This window comes from Phyllopteryx taeniolatus, chromosome 4 (assembly GCF_024500385.1).
Source record: "Phyllopteryx taeniolatus isolate TA_2022b chromosome 4, UOR_Ptae_1.2, whole genome shotgun sequence".
Classification (NCBI taxonomy): domain Eukaryota; kingdom Metazoa; phylum Chordata; class Actinopteri; order Syngnathiformes; family Syngnathidae; genus Phyllopteryx; species Phyllopteryx taeniolatus.
The window spans coordinates 4,986,991-5,011,650 of NC_084505.1; the positions used below are offsets into that span (position 1 = coordinate 4,986,991).

Below are 24,660 nucleotides of genomic sequence, written 5' to 3' on the forward strand. Positions count from 1 at the left end.
AAAGAAAAGTATAAAAATGCATATTTACAAAATGTTTCAAAATGACAATAATAAAAATATAAGTGTGTAACTGAAACACACTGAAGGGACATCATCACCAATGGGTGAATACTTTGAATACTTGTAGCGCCAATTAGTAATTGTATTAGCTTTTGCTCTGATGCCAGTTCAGACTTTTCATTGACTGATGGAGGCAAATGCATTAATGCAGAAGACTTTATCACAGTTTACATTTCATACACAATATGAAAGTATTAACAATAAAAAAAAATGGTAATTTTGAAAATGTACATTTAATTTTCAAAAGATTTAGGGTATGTAAATGTGTAATATGTAGAAACAAATATACATTTATTTCAAGATATTTCAAGAAGAGTACAACTGTTTTAAAATACGTAAATGTGGATTTTGGGATAACTGACAGAAAAACAACTTTTTATAGTAATGAATTATCTACAACACAGGCTATAGTAGTTTATGTGTTAGTAATATTCCGTTTAATTAAGTACTTTGACATTGTGGTTATACATTAGCAGAAATTATGTCTGAAGCAAAGTATTTTGTCAGCTTTACAAATGTACTGTGTTACATAGCTGATACACCCACAAAACTGTTTGATGTTTTGTCTGTGGACAATACAATAATCTCATTGAATGCATTGATTTGCTGCATGGCTGTTATTGATCAAGACTTCCATGCACCGCTGTAAAAATGAGGTCTCTTAGAAAACTATTAACAGCAGTTGTGTTGAGAATTACAAAACTGAAAGAGAGACCCCTTTGACACTAGGTTGCTATACAGTACAAGCTCTACACACTAGTGCAGTTTGGAATCTCCCTTGTGCTCTCATGGGCATTTGCGACTCCCCCTGAGAAGAAATAGGATACAGAAAAAAATACAAGCAGAATAAAGGGTTAGTCCAGGTATATCTCTTTCAGTCAAACACATTAGTGATTGACAAATACTTTATAAAAAAGTAATTAATTTACTGTATGTACACGTGTATCAAACACTGGTAAACAATGGGTAACACCGATTGGCTCAAGAAAGGTTCATTGAGGTGCTTATTATTGAATATTTGAATTATCTTTATGTCTGTGGTTACCTAAAATACACATGGAACTAAATCTGTTGCAGACGTTGTACACTGTGCCACGGTCACAAAGACAAAAATTAAGGTAACAAAAACCTGACTGAATTAAAAATTTATATTTAAAAAAAAGAATCAACCAAACCTTGTCCTATAAAAAGCAAGCATGCTTATTAATGAAACAAAGAGTTCAATATCATATTTACTTGATTTCCTGAAAAGAAATTAGCTCACGACCAAGCAGTGGCGTGCAAAGGTGTGTTGCTGGGGGGTGCGGATGGGAATTTTAGGTGGATGTCCAGCGCCACCGTGCCCTTCCTTCGCACGCCACTGCGGCTGGGTGGCCTTCAGTAAAATGCAGTTGTTAAAGATACATTGAGCCTAAACAACAGGTCAAATAAGTAAAAATTAGGATAATAATATGAGCAAGAATGAAATGTGGGGATTTGAAAATGATTATCCTCCACAGAGATTTATTGGGCAATACAGTAAATTTCATAGTTGAAAATTTGTTGACAATTGACCAACATTGTCACTGCCTCAAGTTCTAATCGAAAAACATTTCAAATGCGTTTTGCGTTCTGTAAATATTCTTCTGAGATGGCGCCTACTGCATGCATGTGAAGTATGTATTGCTGGCAGACTTAAGTATGTACGATATGTATTTTGAGTAATCACAAGGTCAGTCTGTGAATTGTAATGTGTACAGTGGAACCTCGATTTAACGGACTAATAGGGAAGGGGGGTTCATCCGTTACAGCCGATTGACCGTTATATTTAAGCCCTTTTTTTTTTTTTTTTTTTTTGTGGCCATAGGCACCCATATAACTGAGTACAAAATTATTGTTTTGTAAGTTTTTCATGGCCTATAATGGCAAGTACAGTACAATGTTATTGTAAATATAAAAAAGCTTGAAAATGTTTTAAATATTTAAAATTTTTTTCCAAACTTACCGCGCTGGTGTGCTTAATCGTGACATTGTTGTCGTAGTCACTCAAGGCGGGTCGCTTTCATGAGCCGCGAGGAATTAGTGTGCTTCCTATTTCCAAATCCATTGCCATATAGAAAAACGGTTTGACAAAAAAAACCTGTTACCGTACTAAAAATAGCATGTCTCCAGAGTCTTGTGTGCTATAGCCCTCTTAAAGGAAACACCACCGCCATACTGCTTTCTCTCTGCGCAGAGCTCTTTGCGACAATAGCTAGAAATCCTGCCATTATGGCCGCCACGCTATCCATGGCCTGGAAAATACGTGTGTCCCAGTCTCTGCTTACACAGTATATTGCGCCACAGAGCCAGTAAACAACAGAGGCCAATTGTGGAACTAACGCACTTTTGTCAACACCAGTTTAGTTGACAACTGGAAACTCTTTTTTGGAAAACATGTACTGTCCAGGCGGTCCGTTACTTCCGATATCCGTTAAATCAAGGTTCCACTGCACTTGCTTTTGCATATATGTGTGAAACGTTTTTCAGTGCTGTTAATTCATGTTAATGTCCTATCGGTCTATGGTTTTTACAACTCACAACTCCATTTTACATATTTGAAGGCATTATTTAACCTTTTTGGTGAAATAGGGGTTGAACCCATTGTAACCGAATCTATGACCATTTTGGTGCTCATAACTTACTTTTGACCCTTGCATCCAGTTCTTTCTCCATGAGTTCTTTTGAAGAGGAAAACTCATTTAGTGTTATTTTTGTCGTGTTGTCACCTTGGCCCACCGAGCTAATCATCTCTTGCTCTTTCTCCTGGTTCACCTCTGCGTATATGCTTATCCAGGGTATTTTTCTAAACGTTTGCAAAAGGAGACATTAGAACTTAACTATTGGTCTGGTGTGTGCGGAGTGAAGAAACAAAAATTACACCAGGCAAACGTTCACCTTTCACATCAAGTCCAATATCATTTACAGTCAACATTCATTTTAGTTATTGATTGCAAATTTGAGAAATATTTCTCTTTATACTAGTGGGAGGCATTCCATATTTATTAATAATAATGGCCTTTTTTTCCAGCGAGCGAATTGCCTGTATTTTACCACAGTATGAATGTCTTACAGTACAAATAAGGTACATGTGTTAAATGATTGAATACACTGCATTGTATTACTGATGATGTTCTACTCATATCCTGCATCTGCTAGAATGATGATGCCTAAAGGGAGATGTAAAAATCTGGTTTCCATACTGACTGCAAATGACAAGTCTCGACCGTGCCCATGTGGGATCACAAATAATGGATAACATCATAACTTACACATACTAGGTTTCTATGTAATTGTGAAAATAATCACAAAAGGTTTGTACCTCTTGAATTTGTAGATGAGAAACACTGCAAGGCCAAGAAAAACCACTGATAGGAGCATCAGCATAGCAGAGCTCCTATGTCGAGGGTTGGAGTCCACCAAGGGTGCTGTAGGAACACTCATTTTAGAATTGATACTTTCTATAATCCCTTAGCTTGTATTACCACACTTAAGAAGAAAATGTTTATAAAAATGTTGCAGTTAAACGATAAATGATAGCTAAATGTATACAGTCCTGTAGTAGACGTACATTGTGGAAAATTAAGTTAAGGTTGATGCAGAAATCCTAACCCCGATAAGGCCAATCATCTGCTGCTGTCGACTTCTGTAAGAGTAAGTCTGACCTCTCCACCCTCCCCGCTTCTCAAATGAAGTTGCAACTATTCATTGTTGCTCAGGAAAACTACCTCATTTGCACACGGTGTAAAAACATTTAGAAATTTTTTTCTCAAATGAGTAGCCATCGGCATTTAATCACTCAATTGCCACCAGCATACAAGGCATCTATTTGAACAAAGGCATTTGAGGCAGACATTTAATTTTTACAAATGCTTGCCAAAGTGCTTCATATAATAGTTTGCACTTGTATGTCCTTTTATTCTTGGTTCCTATCAATAATGTAGTGCAGTTGGAGACATTACTAATTTCCTACTTTTCTCACTGTTACATTTTGATAGGAGGACCTGCTTGAACAGCACGGTTGAAGCAAATGAGCAGCACTTGAGTAAGTGTCATATGTTTGCAGCACTTGAGTAAGTGTCATATGTTTGAAGTGCTTCGGACTTCAGTTGGATACAGGGGGGGGGGGGGGGGGTGAGTGGAGGGGGGGGCACTCTAAAAAGTGTGTGTGTGTGTGTCTGTGATTGGGTATATTCTTAATGTCAGAAGAGTTCAGCACACCACAAAAAAGCATTACAATAGAGGTGCCTTGACTTCAATATTTGGAAATAAGAAATATTGACTTTTTAGAATTCTGATTTCTGCCTTTGTCCAGTATAATTATACTGAGTTAAACACTTGTTCGCTTAATGACAAAAAGAAATTGAACAGATGTTCCAGATTTTAAGGCAGGCTTTAAAGAGCCATTGTTTTTAACAATACTTTTCCACTCTGTGTGTTTTCAAAGGACATCACTTCATTAGTAATGAATTGTTAGTATTGCTGCTAACCCAATGGTCTGATGAAAAGATGAGAAGCGATGCAACAAGAAAGATGAAGGTGGTGAAAATGAAATGAATTGAAAACAAGAAAATATGTCTTACCAAGTGTTAGCTGTGTGTTATATACAATCACTCTTACGCCAGGCTTCAGCTCGAACTCCACCAGATTCTGGTTCAGTGCACTGACAATTATGTTTGAAACCTGTTTAGAAAATGCAGCAGGGTTTTTAATTTCTTTAAAGAACAATATAGGATGATCCAATTTTATCAACTTAGTATAAAATACAGTTGTCACCCATACTTGTTCTAGCTCCTCCTCACTCTTTTTCTTGTCATGTGACTGGTTCTTGTGCGGTAACAGGAATAGCTCAGCGGCAGTTGGAACTCCAGGAAACACAGCTACCAAAAGCTGTTCTTCTGGGAACTTAGCCACCTATGGCAGAACAAGAATAACTAATGCAGACTGCAAATCCGTCTTTAGGGACATAAATTCTCTAATGCAACTGTGTAATGCATAGGCCTTATAATTTCCTGTCTTTTCTATACACTTTTAGAGTCTGTGATGCATTTTGTGTTTTCTCTCTAAAATGGGCAGACAATGGAGCGATGACACAGTTACATTAATTATCCACCACAGAAATCAGCCTTCCAACCAGAACCGGCTACATGCGGGGGCAAGAGGGGGAACAGTGGAAAGAGGGGAAACAGCCCCCACAAACAAACACTGTGTCCCCTCAAATCTCCTTTGCACAAGATTCCTCAACTCTTTCTACTCGGGCAAGTGATATTTTTTCACTTGCACAAAATTGGCGTCCTGTTCCCTCCCAAGAGGATGAAGAACCACAGGGTTGTCACCCAGCCAATCAGCGAGGATCACAGAGGACATCGTTGAAGCATTTGCCCAATCAGCAGAGTTCTAAAGCGCACAACACTTCCTTGTTTTTTTCACAGCCAAAGAAAAAAGCAGATCTGCTGCTGGAATTACTCCCACATTTAAATTTGTAATTTCTAAAATAATCATGCTAAGTTGACAACTGTCACATATTTTATGTCAGAAGTGTTACACTAAGTGATGAGTCAAGTGTTTGTGTTGGCGTAATTACAGCACAAAAGCAAAAATCCATGTTTTGTTTTTTAACTATTTTAAATATGTTTGAAGTGCTGAAAACATATGCAAAGACATAACAATATAGTGCTGAATTGTTGAGATGTAGCTTAAGCATATTTTTCACCGTTTGAATTTTACTGATTTTGTGGGTGGGGCTAAAACACAGCCTGATGACATCACATCACCGAAAATGCATCTTCGCTGTGATGCCTCAATTTACAGAACAGCTCGGTGATGTTATTTCAACTCCCCAAACAAATGAGGAAATAAAAAAGCGATTGATTTACTTTTTGATGACACGCAGATTGCGAGCTAAACGTCAACACCACCACCCGACTCTGCAGTGCGCATATTACAATGGATAGTTTTGTAAACTTTCACCAGAGACAACATGGCTTTGTGGGTAACTTGACACTAGTAAATGGGGCAGCGCCGACTGTCAACCTACTTGGGCTTCCTCTTACTGTCTCGCTGTAGTCCGGTACCGTGTTCGGCTGTGACATTATGTCACCAACAACGAGGCTAAGTTGCCTTGTGTGCTTATTTTTATGATTATAGTCCACAATAACCATTCAATTTTGAAATTGAGCCTCCTAACGTGATTTTACATCGTATAAGCTATCACCCCCTCAGTATGATTGATTCCTTTTGACGCGTCCATTCGACACACCCACATCGTCTGAGCTGAGGTGGCCCCCATTCTGATTTTATATACTTAGCGATTATTTTTCATTCAAATTTGGCAGGCTTGTTAACATTACCCTTCTCTGTGGTGTGTCGAATTTACGAAATTTTTTGGGCCTGTTTAGTGACACTTTTAAATGAGTGAAGTTGCACAATGAAAAATGCAAGGGAGACTACATACAACTGTCCATTTGTAGACATAGCCCCCTTTTCATTACATTCACATTTTCTGTACAAATTAAAAAAAAACTTTTTTTTAACCTTATTTTTTGAAAGTTATACTGCATGTGTTTCAGCGAGACATTTATTTAAACACATCCTACAGTGCCGTGAAAAATTATTGGCCTCCTTCTCAAATTCTTAGATTTTGATATAGTTTTCCCACTTTAATGTTTAAGATCATAAAAAATATATAAAATATAACACTCGTGAACTTAAAATACTGCTTAAATGGGGATTTCATTCATTAAGGAAAAAAAAAAACTAGTCAAAGTTACCTGGCCCTGTGTGAAAAAGTAATGCCCCCCTAATTGCGTTTCAGCTTGAGGTCACAAACCTGGCTGAACATTCTCCATCATGATTTTCTGTTAAAGAGCCGAATTTGGTTCCATCAATCACAGCAAGTTGTCGAGGTCCTGAAGGAGCAAACCAGCCAGAGACCATCACACTACCACCACCATGTTTGATTGTTGGTATGATGTTCTGTTTCTGAAATGTTGAGCTACATTTACACCAGATATAATGAGACACACACCTTGCCAAAAGCTCAACTTTCATCTCGTTAGTCCATATCATATTCTCCCAAAAGTCATTTGGATGTTTTTTTATTTTATTTTATTTTTTTAGCAAAAGTAAGATGAGCCTTGATGTTTTTGGTCTGCAGTGGTTTTCGCTTTGGAACTCTGCCATGGATTCCAGTCTCTTTCTGATTGTTGTGTCATGAACTGACCTTAACGGAGGCAAGGGGGGTCTGCAGTTCTTGAGAAGTTGTTCCTTTGTGGCCTCGTGGATGAGCTATTGCTGTTCTCTTGGGGTAATCTTTGTAGGCTGGCCGCTCCTGGGAAGGTTCACCACTGTTCCATGTTTTCTCCATGTGAGGATAATGGCTCTCCATATAGTTTGCTGGAATCCTAAGGCTTTAGAAATGGCTTTTGTAACCCTTTCCAGACTGATAGAGGTCAATTACTTTAGTTCTTGACTGTTGCGGAATTTCTTTGGATCGTGTCATTTTGTTGCTGTTTTTTTAGATCTTTTGTCCGGGTTGATTTTGTCGGGACAGATTCTGATTCAGTGATTTCTTGGTTGAACAGGTCTGGAGGTAATCATGCTTGGGTGTGGTCAGTGAAAATTAACCAAAAATTGTGATTAGCCACAATTAATTCATGATTTAACAAGGGGGGTAATTAATTTTTTCACACAGGGCCAGGTAACTTTGAATACTGTAAATATGTTTTGCTAATAAATGAAATCACTATTTTAAGTTCACTTGGGTGACATTTGTCTGACATTTAAATTTGTTTGATGATTTCAAACATTAAAGTGGGTAAACTGTGCAAAATTAAAAGAATTTGAGAAGGGGGCCAATACTTTTTCATGGCACAGTATGAGGGTGCCGGGATCATAGATGTCATGATGAACGTGCATTATGTCACTCACGTTTGCTACAAGCTACGTTTCAAAGTAAACAAGCAACTAGTTTTCTCACAGCCAAATGTTTGTCCGTTGTTGAGTAACACAAATATAGAAAGACTGGCTCAGTTGTGTAGTCCCATTTAGTCATCTCTCTCACTTCACTTTTACTTTTTAGTCCTGACTCTCATTCCTCTAAACATCTCCTGTGGGACACACTTGGCTCCACGTTGACACGAGTGTGTAACAACGCTGAAGTCCCCAGTGCTATGGGTTTACGAATGCACACACATGTACACACACACACACAAACACACACACATGCGCCCACACACACACACACACAAACAGCAAAACATCAATAGGTGCCTTCTTAGCTACCATGCTCAGAAGTTAGCAGATCCTTTTATACAGCTATGTGACTTAAAATTAAGGAATTAGAGCTCATGAGGCGATTTCCTGAGGGAGAAGGGAAGCAGAGGTGTCTTCACACCTGTCTGATGATGAATTACAGGGTGGCCTGAGGGTGTTCTCTTGCCGCATCAATGACTTCAGAGTATTGGACAGCACAGGTAATGGGGATATTGGAAATAATTGAGAAAAACCTCAACAAGAAGTCATGTAGTCGATACGACGAGAGAAAGAAAAGCATTTCAAAGACAGAGCGACACTAGAGGTGGGAGGAGAGCGAGAGGGCATCACTGAGCAAATGAAAATCACTCACTTGGAGAACGGCCTTCTTAATTACTCTCCCCAAATCCTGCCTCCACTCGGATAAATCAGGGTTGAACTCATCCAGATTTGGGGAGAATGATAAAAGTAGGGATTTGAAGAATTCTGTCAAGGAGAGCCAGGGGAGAAACAGCCTTTAATTCATTTGAGTATTACATGAGTGTTCCTTTAAGTGTTATTTCCCCTGCACTATTTTTGACTAAATGCACACAGATTACAGCCACTCAATTTTAAAGCAGCACTGCCCACTGATAATAACTCATCATCTTTCACAGATGCTTGCAGTCAGATTGCTGAATGCCAGATAAAGACATACAATATTATGTAGAGGTTACCAGTGTGACTCAGCTGACTGCCTTTCATCGAACATACTTAGACGAGTTGTGATATATATGACCTTTAAGAAAACAATTTCCTTACCTCTAACTGCTATGGTTTTGGAATCTTGAAATATGATGTTGGCTGCAGCTACTTGAACTGTGAGAGAATACATTCCCTCACTGGGAAAGGTGTATGAGATACTCCCATCCAAGGTGACTGTTGGCTACACACAAATAGAGAGATCTTGATCAACAAATCACTCTCAGTAGTTTATATCAATGTATATTTGCAGTTGGCAGTGAATCACATACAGTGGACCCCTGCATATTCGCAGTTCTCTTCGCCAATTTTCTTTTTTTGGTCAACTTTTTATCCAATTGCTTTCAAAAGTTTTTGGTGATTTTCCTTTCTTTCTTTCTTTTGTGGGGTGGACCAACCACAAAAAAAGCTTATTTGCAGTATATCCCTGCTTATTCAATCATTTCTGGGGTTTAAAAAAAATGCAATTATAATGGGCAACAATTATTGACAGATTTTCACTATTCGCGACCGGTGCACTGTATTCACATTTTTTTTCTGTGGAACATATTCTCAGTTATATGTTAAGGAGAGTTTACACCTTATGTTTTTGTTTCAAGCTCCAGCTAATGAGCGACAGAGGTTTTGTTGTTGCTCGACAATTGGTAAACAGCTTGCAGGTTGTCCTTACTTTTGCTACACGCGCACAGCAGCATGGGGCAAGATTTTATTATTATTATTTTTACATAAAAACACAAAACACAAGGAAATGTTTTCAACAGCGAGAGCACAAGTGGAAGTGACTGATGTTATGGGGATGGCGTGATGTGGATCTGGCAGAGAAGGACTTGTGGAAGTACTACGATCAAACATTTTAGGTAACACAGTAATCAGATGTCTGAATATTCGTAATTCAAATGTTTGTGAGTAGGGTAGTGTCTGTCACTGAACCATTTGGAATTACCTGAATTCCTTTGTGAATTGATCATAAATTTTGATCAGATTTTCATCTAAGTAAGATCAATGGGACACATCCATCCATCCATTTTCTGAGCCGCTTCTCCTCACTAGGGTCGCGGGCGTGCTGGAGCCTATCCCAGCTGTCATCGGGCAGGAGGCGGGGTACACCCTGAACTGGTTGCCAGCCAATCGCAGGGCACATAGAAACAAACAACCATTCGCACTCACAGTCACGCCTATGGGCAATTTAGAGTCTCCAATTAATGCATGTTTTTGGGATGTGGGAGGAAACCGGAGTGCCCGGAGAAAACCCACGCAGGCACGGGGAGAACATGCAAACTCCACACAGGCGGGGCCGGGGATTGAACCCGGGTCCTCAGAACTGTGAGGCTGACGCTCTAACCAGTCGACCACCGTCAATGGGACACACACGCTTGAACTAAGACACACAATGTTGTTTAGATGTTTTTATCGGACACAGCGTGCAAAAGTTCACAGTACAGGGTGGAAAAAGTATGTGAAAACCTAGGCTAATGACTTTTCCAAGAGCTAATTGGAGTCAGAAGTCAGCCAACACAGAGCCTAATCAATGTGACGAGATCGGAGGTGCCCTATAAAAGCACACACCAGTTTGGAGTTTTCCATTCTCAACAAGCATCGGCCAAGGCGAACCATGGCTCGCACAAAAGTGCTGTCAGAAAAATTAAAAAGTGTTAACTTGCATAAGCGGCACGGTGACCGACTGGTTAGAGCGTCAGCTTCACAGTTCTGAGGACCCAGGTTCAATCCCCGGCCCCGCCTGTGTGGCGTTTGCATGTTCTCCCCGTGCCTGCGTGGGTTTTCTCCGGGTACTCCGGTTTCCTCCCACATCCCAAAAACATGCATTAATTGGAGACTCTAAATTGCCCGTAGGTGTGACTGTGAGTGTGAATGGTTGTTTGTTTGTATGTGCCCTGCGATTGGCTGGCAACCAGTTCAGGGTGTACCCCCCCTCCTGCCCGATGATAGCTCGGATAGGCTCCAGCACGCCCGTGAACCTAGTGAGGAGAAGCGGTTCAGAAAATGGATGGATGTATGGATGTTTTAAGAGAGGAAGTATGAGAAGAAGAGATGTGACTGTGTTCAGAATTAACCAATGACATACAAACTGGGACTTAAATGGGAGTCAGCACAATCTTGCTATCATTTAAGATGTCTCAGATTAACCACAGATAAAATGTCAACTGTTCTAGTAGGTTTTTCCTAACCGTTTTTTTCTTTCAAGAAGTCTGAAAGATTTGTGCTAACACTGACTGGTATTTGGAGCTGTTCATTTTTCGCTAGAATTGGGCCTGAGCCAAGGTGGAGGGATTTAGTAATAGTTCCAAATAAGAGTCACTGTTAGCGCAAAACTGTCAGGCTTTTGCTGAAAAGATAAAAACACTACTAGTACAGCTAAAATTTGGGGGAGTTAATAAGGGACAATTTAAATGGTGGCAGGTGTTTGCTGACTCCCATTTAACATGAGTTTGATAGTGATTGGTTAATTCTGAACATTCCCAATTAGAAGAGGGTGTGTACACTTGTGCAACCGCAGCAACTCAGTTGATTATTTCTACTTCCTCTATCAAAAAGGTTTCTTGTTTTTCAATTGAGTTGTACTTGGTTACATTAATGGTGGAAAAGGTTTCGAAAGACTACATCTTGGTCTCATTTTTTGATATTATGAAAACCTGGCATTTGAAAAGGGGTGTGTGAACTTTTTATAGCCACTGTATACACAGCCAGTATGAACAACTAGAATCTAAAGCTTGTGAAGAGTTACCTCAGTGGTGTTGCCAAGCCACCAAAAGTAGGTGACTGTGCGTGGATGACTGGGTAGGACAACTGCTGAGATGTTAACTTCCTTATTTCTTATGACAACAAAGGGAGAAAGAAGCTGGACATGCTCCACAGGACCTAAGAAAAGAAGAGTAAAAGGGAGTGAATAAAATCTGACTTTCTCATTAAAATAGGAAAAACAGCACAAAAAAAAATATTTGCCCTGAAGCTTATTTGGAGAAGAAGAAAAAAATCTGTAGCCAGTGCGAAAATGAGCATACAGTATATACTGTATATCGCCAATGCAGGTAAGTTAGAAACAAATTCTTGGTCAATATTAAAATGGAAGACCTATGATTTGGTGAAATGTTCAGTGTGTTCCAGATCTTGTTTTGGGAATTATACATCGTGGAAAGATTTGTGTATTTGGAAAAAAAAGACACAGACCAATCCTGTCTATGTAAGGTTGCTCAAATAGATCACCCAGTTAACAATAGCAATGTGACAAGATTTCCCAAAATGACAGTCTGCCAAAATGCTAAGTGTGCTTCGAATGGCCACTTCAACTCGAGTACAGGAAAATAGACTTACTGGGAAATGCTTTTGTGTTATATTGCCTTGAGAAAATCTGGTCCAAACATGCTTTCAAATTAGAGTGTAACAGTATAACTTGATTACTTCTCAACATATCTCCTCGACCCTTTCGTTTAGTCTGCTACTCAGGGAACCCCTTCTCCGATTGGCTGACCCGTTTCAGTTAAAAATATCCACCAATAAGCTGTGATGGACTGAAATGCTAAGTCTATGCATCAAAATTACCGTGACGTTTGAAATGGCGTCACTTTCCTGCAAAACGCAAATGGAATATTACTCGTGAGAAGAGCAGTGTGGGCAGGAGAATGTGTCATGTACTTTAGTAATCAATTGTTTTTCTTGAATATATTTGTTATGGAGGATTTTAGAGGCATTAAGTGATCATTCCATGTTTTTTAGAAAATTCGACAAAGATGGCAGCCACTTGTCAAGTTGTTAATGTAACGGACATGCTCTCGCCTGATGGCACCGTGAGCCCAAAACTCCAGACCAACGACATCGCTGTTGCCGCTCCGCCGTCGAGGGAGACGACCACGGAGATGCGAGATTCAACTTCGCACACAGACGGAAAATGAATTATAAGCCAGGAGCATCAAAGCTCACAGACGTCTGGTTTCAAACACGGACGCTAAATGAATCGTAAACCAATCCCAAGGAGCATCAAAGCTGAAACACAGACATTGGTTTCGAACCCGGACGCTAAATTAATTATCTTCCAGCCAGAAGAGGCTCACCAACAAAGACTTCTCCTTCCTGCTGTGTTCTGTGATACCTGCCCATCTGGGCTGGGACAATGGACGGTGCACTAGCGACACCCACAGGTGGTGGAAAGGCACTGCAACCCTGGATTAACTAATCACAATTTTCACTGGACTTGAATGTGATATAATATTTTAAGAACTTTACATGAACGCCACTAATGACTGTATTTCTGAAAATTTGAATGTCTGATGTCAAATCTGTTGTCAACTGAACCGGATGAAATGTTTCACCCCACACAACACAAATGCCACATTGCAAATATTAGTGTTCTCAACAACCACATAAAATTTAAACATTCGTTACAGGTATTAAAGAAGATGGGTGCGTGACAATGCAAAGATGGACAATGGTCTCGTTATCTTAAATCCAATAATTAATATTTTATTCCACTGGTTTTAAACCACAAATTATCCTAAAATGAAATGCGATTCTTGAGGCGCGGTCCGCCTTCCATTTGGTCAAAAAGGGTCGGCCTCGCTCTCTGAAGCGGATAAAAGGTCGAAGCTCCTTTGTCCTGGGCTCTCCCTCTCGCTCGCTCTCTCACTCTCTCGGTTCGGTGTTCAACCTGCTGAATATATGGCCCAGCCCGGGAGCCCCCACCTCTCACCACAAAGTGGCAGGAGCAGGGAGACAGCGAATTTCCCTGCCGCGCTGCCAAGCGTGGACCGCAGGAAGCACCTGCCAACTCCCCACAGCTAACCTTTTGGGTGTGGGGCAGTTTAGGGACAAGGCTCAGTTGGAAAGTAATTGCAGTGCGAGTTTTTCCCTGACCGCGTGGCAAGCATTACCACTGCCAGCGTGCCGGCCATCCTGCACCTTAAGTGCATCTTTTCTTCTTTCCCTCCCTTTTCTCCAAACCATCCCTCCCTTTAACATGCCCAGTGAGTGTGTTCTGTATCAGAAAGATTGAGACTGTCATCTTGCATTTAGTATATGTTGTAAGTTTAGAAAGGTTTTCACCATTTAAGTAAAATTATCACTTGCTAAAAAAAAATACTGCCAGAAATGTATTAGCAGAGACATATGATGACAACAGATGATATACAGGGAGTCCTCGGTTTACAATGGAGTTCTATTCATACAGCAGTGACGTACGGTGACACAAATTTTTACTTGTCGGAACGTGCCATATTGTATGACTAAATCATAGTTACAGGAAATATTTGTATGAAATACTTCCATAAATATGAAACAATCAACTGTCAAAAACAGTAAGTATGGTGGTAAATGACCCTGTCTTCTTGTGCCTTGTGATGACATATTGTCACACCGTGCACAGTTTGTAAACTTAAAATGACGTATGCCGGGAACAATGAAACCAATGCCCCCTGCATACTGCATGTATAGTTCGCATGCTACATAATTTCAGAAAAAGAACTCGTTGACATATTGTAAAGATACAATCTTTTTATAACGCTTTTCCTCATTCGGGGCCATGGGTGAGCTGGAGTCAATCTCAGCTGACTTTTGGCAAAGGGGTGGGGGAGGGTGGTTGGAGTAATTGCAGGACACTGTAAGATAGTCTCTAGGACATTGTTTGAAATATACTCCATGACAAACCTATTCTTTTTTTTCCCCTTTTTTTTAACCTGTCCTGTTCAGCTGCATGACCTTGCAGAATGGTGGATCTGTATGCCTTTGTGCTGGAATGGTTTTGCTGTGCAACGGGGGAGTTTGAAATACTGCATCTGCTTATTTTTAATTTTTTTAATTTTCTGATGCTTATTGAAAATGTAGCTGGACAGAAAAGGGTTTTAGGGGACACACAGAGGGACACAGTGGACAAAGGGAATAGGAGTGAGAACCACAGCGGAACAATAGTGAGACAGTCTATATATTTATAACACTCAAATCGTTTTATTATATATATATATATATATATATATATATATATATATATATATATATATATATATAATATATATATATATGCATGTGTATATATATATATATATATATATATATATATATATATATATATATATATAATATATGGATATGTGATATGTTAGTATAACCTGTGTTGTTAGTGATTGCAGCACAAGCAATTAAAGCCTATATAGCGTCTCTATCGCATTTATTAGTGAATGCATACCATATCACATGCATGTTTGTCAACTGGTGTACAGACTTGCTGAGCCGGCACATTGAGGAAGGGTGAGCCCGGCCCCCTCCACCCACAAGGGGAGGCCAAGCCAGCGAGCCCATCGAGCAAGGGACCCAACTAGGGGAGGGGGGGGGGCCGCCACCAACCCCCCAGAACCCAGGGAGCACCCCGAAGCACCCCGAACAGTCCCAAAGGGAGGGGGATTAAATTATATGCTGTTCACTAATATGATTTATGACAATTTTATTGAGTGTAAGTAAGAAATGCAACAGTAAAATTGTACTTGGCGACAATGTGGACACTTACACGTGACATGCAGATAGAGTGTTGTTGTGTCATAACCCAGGGAGTTTTCTGCCAGAGCTGTGACACAAAATATCCCTGCAGACTTGTAGACATGTTTGATGCCCTCTTCAGCCCAGCTGAGGTTCGAATAGGATAAGGCTATGCCATCGCCAAAATCTAGTTGGATGTTAGTCCGTATTGAATCACCCTGAAAAACAGCACAAGTGTCATTTGGTCCACAATCCAAAATAAAATGGGATGATACCATGTTGTCTTTTGTGTAGAAGGACGCTATAGCATAAGCACACTTTTATGGGGACATTTACTGAGACATTCAGAAAAAAGGCAAACACTATGAAATGAAATTAACAGAGGACAAAATGGCTTGTTGATATTGAATAGGGATAAACTGAATTTTTGTGACACGTGACATTTAATATATTTTGACATGTGCACACCCAGAAGAAGAACCGTAGGTTATTTTGAAGGACACAGAACTCCTACACACAACTGGCTGTGCTCTCCATCACTGGTTTTACCAACACTGTAATAATTACAAACTTTATAATACGAAGAACATGTTAATGGATTTGCAATTGCCGACCAGGAATATAGCACCTTCCAGATGCAAATAAATGCTCTTCATAAGAAAACATTTTGCATTTAGACTTGACAAAATGATCAAATAGAGTATCTGGTGTAGTATAAAAATGTATGCACTATTTCGGCTGTGCTTTTCAGGGAGTGAAAAATATTATTCTGTTCTTGCTGATAAAATCTGTGTAATCATGCAGTCATGCTTGTAATTGGATATTATTGAAGGCAAGACTAAGCTTTGTCCAAATTATATCATGTAGGCTGATGTGATTTCATCAAAATTGGCACAATGAAAAAGGGGAAGGCCAAAAGATCAGATAATGCAAATTATGTAAAATAATAATAATAATAATAATAATAAAAAAATAGAGTCACTGATGGTGTAGTGGTACACTCGCCTGACTTTGGTGCAGGCAGCGTGGGTTCAGTTCCCACTCAGTGACGGTGTGAATGTGAGTGTGAATGGTTGTCCGTGTCTATATGTGCCCTGCGACTGACTGGCGACCAGTTCAGGGTGTAGTCCACCTTTCGCCCGAAGTCAGCTGGGATAGGCTCCAGCCTCCTGCGACCCTAACCAGGATAAGCGGTGTTGAAATGGATGGATGAATAAAAAAATAATTTTAAAAAATATGTGACTGGCGACCAGTCCAAAGTCCACTGGCATAGGCTCCTGCATGCTTGCCAGTGACCTTGACACAATAACTGGTAGAAAATGGATGGGTGAATGAAAAGAAATTCATCCATCCATCCATTTTCTGAGCCGCTTCTCCTCACTAGGGTCGCGGGTGTGCTGGAGCCTATCCCAGCTATCATCGGGCAGGAGGCAGGGTACACCCTGAACTGGTTGCCAGTCAATCGCAGGGCACATTCAAACAAACAACCATTCGCACTCACATTCACACCTACGGGCAATTTAGAGTTTTCAATTAACGTGCATGTTTTTGGGATGTGGGAGGAAACCGGAGTGCCCGGAGAAAACCCACGCAGGCACGGGGAGAACATGCCAACTCCACACAGGCGGGGCCGGGGATTGAACCCTGCTCCTCAGAACTGTGAGGCTGAGGCTGTGAGGCTAACCACCGTGCCGCTGAAAAGAAATAGAATTTTCAAATAATTTTAGGACTACATTTTACTTATAATCAGGAAATACAGTAAGGCTACAGCATTTGCCGTAATTATAAAGCTTAAGTATACAGTTATTTAATACATCTGCTTCATGTAAAGTACTAAATTTGCACATGCATGTTGTATGAATTTATCCAGAAGATGGCATGTTTGAAGAAAACTAAACATTATACTAGTGAAAGTACTACTGTACTACATTTTAAAAATATTTATTTGATCAAAATTCAAGCCTGGATATCAATAATTGCACATGCTGCTTATCAAAGACGGTATGAATGCATGACTGCATATGTGCAGACGTGTAAGTATGTTGTATCCCACCATGTGGTCGATGTATGGTGTGTGAGTCTTCAACTGCATTTACAGGTCCCTTTGGGATTCACATCTGGCACCATGTGATGATCTGAATGCACTGTGTGCGTGAATGTGTGTGTGCATGTGTGTGACTCCAGCTGCCAGGGCAACCAATCCTGTGCGCTCCACCCCAGGTCTGCAGGGGCCAGAGTGAGCCTTTCCTTGGCAAATTTCTATCACTCCTTCTATGTCAGTGCTCCCAAAACACCCGTAAAGCCAAAATATGTATAAAGGGGCAGTCAAAAAGGAATGCGTCCAAATATTATAATTTTTTCCCCCATACATTTTCAGTTTTTAATTTAACTACTTGTTTAAAGGTTTTAAAAAAAAGCCTGTCCTCTTCCTGTCAGCCATTTTGTAACTCATCATTGTTGGATGCCTGTGAGAACTGTGATTGAATTTCTTTGTTCTAGGGGAGGTAGGGTGATGCCATTCCATGGATGCTCTTTTTGATTCAGGCTCTAAATTATGAACCCATGTCTAATCCCCAATCACTATACGCTTGAGAAAAGAATGGTTACCTTTGTGATATTCAAGAAGCTTTAAAACGGGCCACCTTGTACATATCTGTGAGTTGTCTGGGAAACCACCAGGCACAAATTTCCCAAATGGCTGGGAGGAAGAGGACAGGCTTAAATAAAACTTTTTCCATCTATCCATCCATTTTCTACTGCTTATTCGAGGTTGGGACGCGGGGGCAGTGACTTGAGCAGGGACGCCCAGACTTCCCTCTCCCCACCCACTTCATCCAGCTCTTCCGGGGGGATCCAGAGGCGTTCCCAAGCCAGCTGAAAGACATAGTCTCTCCAGTCCTGTCCTGGGTCGTCCCCTGGGGTCTCCTCCCGGTGGGACGTGCCCGGAACACCTCACCGGGGAGCCGTCCGGGAGGCATCTGAATCAGATGCCCCAGCCACCTCATCTGGCTCCTCTCAATGTGGAGGAGCAGCGGCTCTACTCTGAGATCCTCCTGGATCACCCTATCTCTAAGAGAGACCCCGGACACCCTGCGGAGGAAACTCATTTTGGCCGCTTGTATCCGGGATCTTGTTATTTCGGTCACGACCCACAGCTCGTGACCATAGGTGAGGGTAGGAACATAGATCGACCGGTGAATCGAGAGCGTCGCCTTTCGGCTTAGCTCCTTCTTCACCACAACGGACCGATACAAAGTCCGCATCACTGCAGATGCTGCACTGATCCGCCTGTAAATCTCCCATTCCATTCTTCCCTCACTCGTGAACAAGATCCCAAGATACTTGAACTCCTTTACTTGGGGAAGGATCTCATCCCCGACCTGGAGAGGGCACTCCACCGTTTTCCGACTCAGGACTGTCATGAACGGAACAGAGGATAGGACCCAAAAATGCACAACTCCAAAACAAATGGACAGTTTCCAAAAAAGAGGTTTAATCGACGGGCATAGGTCGGTACACAGGCAGGCAATCCAAGAAAAGCAACAGTATCCAAAAACATGAGGCAAAGAGGCAAGGTCAATAATCGGAACAGTACCCCCCCCTTAACGGCCGGCCCCAGACGGCCCTGGGGCCCCTGGATGCGCAACGTGGAAGTCCCGAATGAGCGAATCATCCATGATAAACGCAGACAGTACCCATGAATGTTCCTCAGGCCCATAGCCCTCCCAGTCCACCAGATATTGAAACCCCCTCCCCCTCCGACGAGACGACAACAGCCGCTTCACAGAGAAGACAGGGCCCCCATCCACAAACCGGGGGGGAGGAGGGGGCCTGGAAGGCGGGACCAGAGGGGACTCCCGGGCTGGCTTGAGTAGGCTGACGTGAAAAGCAGGGTGGACCCGCATCGACCTTGGGAGCCTCAGCTTCACGGTGACAGGGTTGATGATCTTTGTGATGGGGAAGGGCCCAACGAACCTAGGAGCGAGCTTCTTGGACTCCACCCGGAGTGGAATATGTTTGGTCGAGAGCCAAACTCGCTGACCCACTTTGTAGTTTGGGGCCGGTGTCCTCCGACGGTCAGCAGCGGCTTTGTAGGACCGTCCCTGGCGCAGCAGCATCTGGCGGGCTCGCTCCCAGGTCCTCCTGCAGCGTCTCACCAAGGTTAATGCCGCTGGAACTGTGGACTCTGGGGCTATGGCAGGAAACAGAGATGGTTGGTATCCAAGCACAACGTGAAAAGGCGATAGACCAGTGGATGCAGAGGGGATGGAATTGTGGGAGAATTCGACCCAAACCAGTTTCTGAGACCAGGATCACGGCTCCTGTGAAGCGAGACATCGGAGCCCAGTCTCCAGGTCCTGGTTCAGCCTCTCGGTTTGGCCGTTGGTTTCAGGATGAAACCCAGATGACAGACTGACGGTAGCACCTATGAGATTGCAAAACCCCTTCCAAAATTGCGAAATGAATTGGGGACCCCTATCAGACACCACATTCTTGGGGAAACCATGGAACTTGAAAACCTGATTAATCATTAGCTCGGCAGTGTCTTTAGCTGAGGGGAGTTTTGGAAGTGCAATGAAGTGTGCCATCTTAGAGAACCTGTCAACAACTGTAAGAATGGTGGTATTGCCTTTAGAGGCCGGTAATCCTGTCACAAAGTCTACAGAAATGTCTGACCAAGGACGTTGTGGTATTGGGTCACAACTCCCCAGGAGGACGTTGATGAGAGGGCTTGTTAGCAGCACATACCTAGCAAGCATTGACATAATCGATAACATCCCTCCTAACATTAGGCCACCAAAAGCGCTGTTCGACCACTGATTGCGTCTTGGCAATGCCTGGGTGACATACAGTTCGGTTCGTGGGAGCCCAGTGGATGACTTTCTTGTGGTCGGAACCACATAAAGCCTGTTTTCAGGGCAATCTTCAGGGCTAGGAGTGTCTTTCAGAGCCCCTTTAACCGCAGTTTCAATGTCCCAAACAAAAGGGGAAATGAAACATAACTGAGGCAAAATAGTCTTAGGGTCGGACAAAGAATTCTCTTCGGACAAAATACGTGACAAAGCATCCGGCTTACCATTTTTAGAACCAGGTCGGTGGGATAACGTGAAATTAAGTCTAGTGAAGAACAGAGCCCATCTAGCCTGCCTCGCATTTAATCTTTTAGCAGTTTTAATATACTCAAGGTTCTTGTGATCTGTCCATACTAAAAACGGAGTCTGTGCCCCCTCTAGCCATTGCCTCCACTCCATCAAAGCCACCTTGACTGCCAGCAGTTCACGGTCACCAATGTCATAATTTTTCTCAGCTGGGGTCAGTTTTTTGGAGAGAAAAGCACAAGGATGTAATTTATCATCCTTGAGAGATTTCTGGGAGAGCACTGCTCCTATTCCGGCATCAGACGCATCAACTTCTACCACAAACTGCTGTTTGAGATCTGGCAAAGTAAGGATGGGAGCGGAGGTAAAGCTCGACTTAAGTTTTTGAAAAGCTGCCTGACAAAGCGGGTTCCATACAAAAGGTTTGTGTGGCGAGGTAAAATCATGCAAAGGAGAGGCTATAGAACTGAAATTTATGATGAATTTTCTGTAGAGGTTTGCGAACCCTAAGAACCTTTGTACATCTTTGCGTGACGTGGGCGTTGGCCAATTACTAACTGCATCGACTTTGCAAGGGTCCATTTTGACTTCACCTTGAGCCAGGACGAAACCCAGAAAAGAAACGGACGCCTTGTGGAACTCACATTTCTCAGCCTTGACATATAATTGATTCTGCAGTAACTGCTGCAAAACAGAATAATGTGAGTCTCCTCATCCAGGGAGAATATCAAAATGTCATCCAAATAAACAAAAACATAAACATTCAACATGTCACGCAGGACATCATTGACAAGGTTCTGGAAAACAGCTGGAGCGTTAGTAAGCCCAAAAGGCATTACCAAATATTTATAATGTCCCATTGGTGTGTTGAATGCTGTTTTCCATTCATCCCCCTCCCTTATCCTGACTAGATGATATGCATTTCTTAAGTCCAGTTTGGTGAAAATCTTGGCTCCCTCCAGGAACTCAAAGGCGGTGGAGATGAGAGGAAGAGGGTACCTGTTTTTTACCGTGATCTCGTTGAGACCCCGGTAATCGATACAGGGTCGCAGGGTTTTGTCTTTGTTGTCCACAAAGAAAAATCCTGCTCCCGCAGGGGATGAAGATGGGCGAATGATCCCGGCTGCCAGTGATTCTTCCACATACTCCTTCATGGAGTTGTGTTCCGGCCCTGAAAGAGAGAACAGCCTCCCTCGTGGGGGTGTGGTTCCAGGCAGCAAGTCAACAGCACAGTCATAAGGTCTGTGGGGTGGAAGGGATTTGGCCTTGGATATTAAACGTCTTTAATATCCTGGTAACAGGTGGGCACTTGAGATAAATCAGGATCCCCAGATGGGGTACGTGGATTGTCCTTAGAAACATAGCCCTGAACATCATATGGCGGCTTGAAACAGTTCCGGGCGCAATTGCTGCCCCATGACATAACCTGCCCAGAGGACCAGTCAATGTGGGGGTTATGGAATTTCAACCATGGGTTCCCTAAGATAAGGTCATGATTCATGGCGTCAAAAACATGAAAACTAATGCGTTCCGAGTGAGAATCAGGAAATGTCAATGTGAGTGTTTGGGTGCGGTGAGTGATCTTGCCCATAAAACTGCCGTCTGCAGCATAGGTGTTGCGGTGGCGTTTTATTTCAAAGGTTCTAAGGTGCATACGTCTAACAAGGATGGAGTTGAGTAAGTTTGCGTCAGAACCAGAGTCAATTAATACAGGTGTATGAATTTCTTGATCAGGAGAGCATAGTGTCACTTTAGGAAGAACCCGTGTAGGGTCTTCCTTAATGAAATTCAGACTCTCCCGTGCCCTTGCTACCAGCACCGGCAACTTTGACGTGACAGTTGCTCACGGAATGACCCAACTGACCGCAGTAGAAGCACCACCCTTCCCTCAGCCGGCGTTGACGTTCCTCAGGGGAGAGACGGAACCTGCCCAGTTGCATGGGTTCATCCGTGGGGACGCTAGCCAGTGGGTTGAGACCGGAATCAGGGGATCTGCCTTGGTTTGGCTGGTCACCGAGGCTCGTCCTCCAAGTGCGCGGTGACGCACCCCACCGTCGATCTCCATTTAGCTCGCGATCCAAAAGCCTCTTGTCGATTTTTACGGCGAGAGCGATGAGAGTGTCCAAGTCGGTCGGCAGGTCTAGCGGGACTAAATGATCCTTGACGGCGGGGGATAGTCCTTGAAAAAAGGCATCGAGTAGCGCCCGATTATTCCAATGACTGTCAGCTGCTAGAATGTGAAACTCAATCGCGTAATCTGACACACTGGGCTTGCCTTGTTGTAAGGTGACAAGGGAGCGAGCTGCCTCACGATCTGGAGTGGAAAATTGAAAAATGTGGTCCATAGTCTTTACTTAAAAAGCCCATGAATGACACGCGGCGGAATTGTGGCTACATTCAGCAGTAGCCCACGCCTCCGCATGACCAATCAGGTGGGAAATGACGAAAGCGATTTTTGCCCGCTCGGTGGGGAAGGCAGCTGCCTGCAGCTCAAAGTGGAGTTCGCACTGCGTGATGAACGGCTTAATGTTCCCAGAATTTCCAGAGAACCTCTCCGGTCGAGAGAGCTGTGGGCAGACAGCAGCGGAGGTGGCAGGTGGCTGCATGGTGACTACTTCACATGGAAATACCGTGGCGGTATTGGGTGTGGTGCCAACTGGTTCCTTCTCTTGAATAATTTTCATAAGAATTTCAAACTGCGAGGCCACCTGTCTCATCATATTGTCCTGATGCCTTGACAGTCCCTCTCGATGAAGGTGGAGGGCAGCAATCTGCTCATCCTGCTTCCAGAGGCGTTGACCCTGCGCTTGAAGGGCTTTGCGCACCGGGTCTGAGTCTGCTGGGTCCATGTTATGGCCAGTTCGTTCTGTCATGAACGGAACAAAGGATAGGACCCAAAAATGCACGACTCCAAAACAAATGGACAGTTTCCAAAAAGAGAGGTTTAATAGACGGGCATAGGTCGGTACACAGGCAGGCAATCCAAGAAAGGCAACAGTATCCAAAAACATGAGGCAAAGAGGCAAGGTCGATAATCGGAACAGGGTCAAGTCTTACTGTGAGTCTGTGACGTGGAAACAAGGAATGCTGGAACGCGACGAAATGTTACAACGAACTGGCAACGAGAGGGAATGAGACACGAGGTTAAATACAATAGGTAATTAGGGTGAAGGAGGCACAGGTGGTGAAGATGCTCACAGGAGCAGGTGTGTGTGAAACAGGGGGGAAGACAAAACCCGGAACACACACACATGACAAGGACCACGGTCTCAGATTTGGAGGTGCTGATTCTCATTCCAGCCGCTTCACACTCGGCTACGAACTGCTCCAGAGAGAGTTAGAGATCACGGCCTGATGAAGCCTACAGAACCACATTATCTTCAAAAACCTGAGATGCAATACTGAGGGCACCAAACCTGACATCCTCTACGCCTCGGCTGTGCCTTGAAATTCTGTTCGTAAAAGTTATGAACAGAATCGGTGACAAAGGGCAGCCTTGGCGGAGTCCAACCCTCACCGGAAACGAGTCTGACTTACTGCCGGATCTGCGGACCAAACTCTGACTCCGGTCGTACAGGGACCGAACACCCCATATCAGGGGGTTTGGTACCCCATACTCCCGAAGCACCCCCCACAGAACACCCCGAGGGACACAGTAGAACGCCTTCTCCAAGTCTCCAAAACACATGTAGATTGGTTGGGCGAACTCCCATGCACTCTCAAGGAACCTGCCGAGGGTGTAGAGCTGGTCCGCTGTTCCACGGTCAGGACGAAAACCACACTGCTCCTTCTGAATCTGAGATTCAACTTCCCGACGGACCCTCCTCTCCAGCACCCCTGAATAGACCTTGCCAGGCAGGCTGAGGAGTGTGATCCCTGTGTAGTTGCAACACACCCTCCCGTCCCACTTCTTAAAAAGGGGGACCACCACCCCTGCCAATCCAGAGGCACTGTCCCCGATGTCCACGCAATGTTGCAGAGGCGTGTCAACCAGGACCCACAACATCCAGAG

The 24,660-nt window shown here is 42.9% G+C and overlaps 1 protein-coding gene across 1 annotated transcript in view; it reads right to left on the bottom strand.

Moving 5' to 3' along the window:
- Positions 1-200: 200 nt before the first annotated feature.
- Positions 201-24,660, bottom strand: part of sorcs3a (sortilin related VPS10 domain containing receptor 3a) — a 326,424-nt gene continuing 301,964 nt past the window's right edge. The window contains exons 19-27 of the mRNA XM_061772129.1: positions 15,581-15,767; positions 11,816-11,949; positions 9,133-9,256; positions 8,705-8,817; positions 4,861-4,992; positions 4,662-4,761; positions 3,401-3,506; positions 2,724-2,884; positions 201-868 (exon numbers count right to left, since the gene is read on the bottom strand). Coding sequence (XP_061628113.1) covers positions 810-868; positions 2,724-2,884; positions 3,401-3,506; positions 4,662-4,761; positions 4,861-4,992; positions 8,705-8,817; positions 9,133-9,256; positions 11,816-11,949; positions 15,581-15,767 — 1,116 coding nt within the window. The 3' untranslated portion in view covers positions 201-809. The remainder of the gene's footprint in view (positions 869-2,723; positions 2,885-3,400; positions 3,507-4,661; positions 4,762-4,860; positions 4,993-8,704; positions 8,818-9,132; positions 9,257-11,815; positions 11,950-15,580; positions 15,768-24,660) is intronic.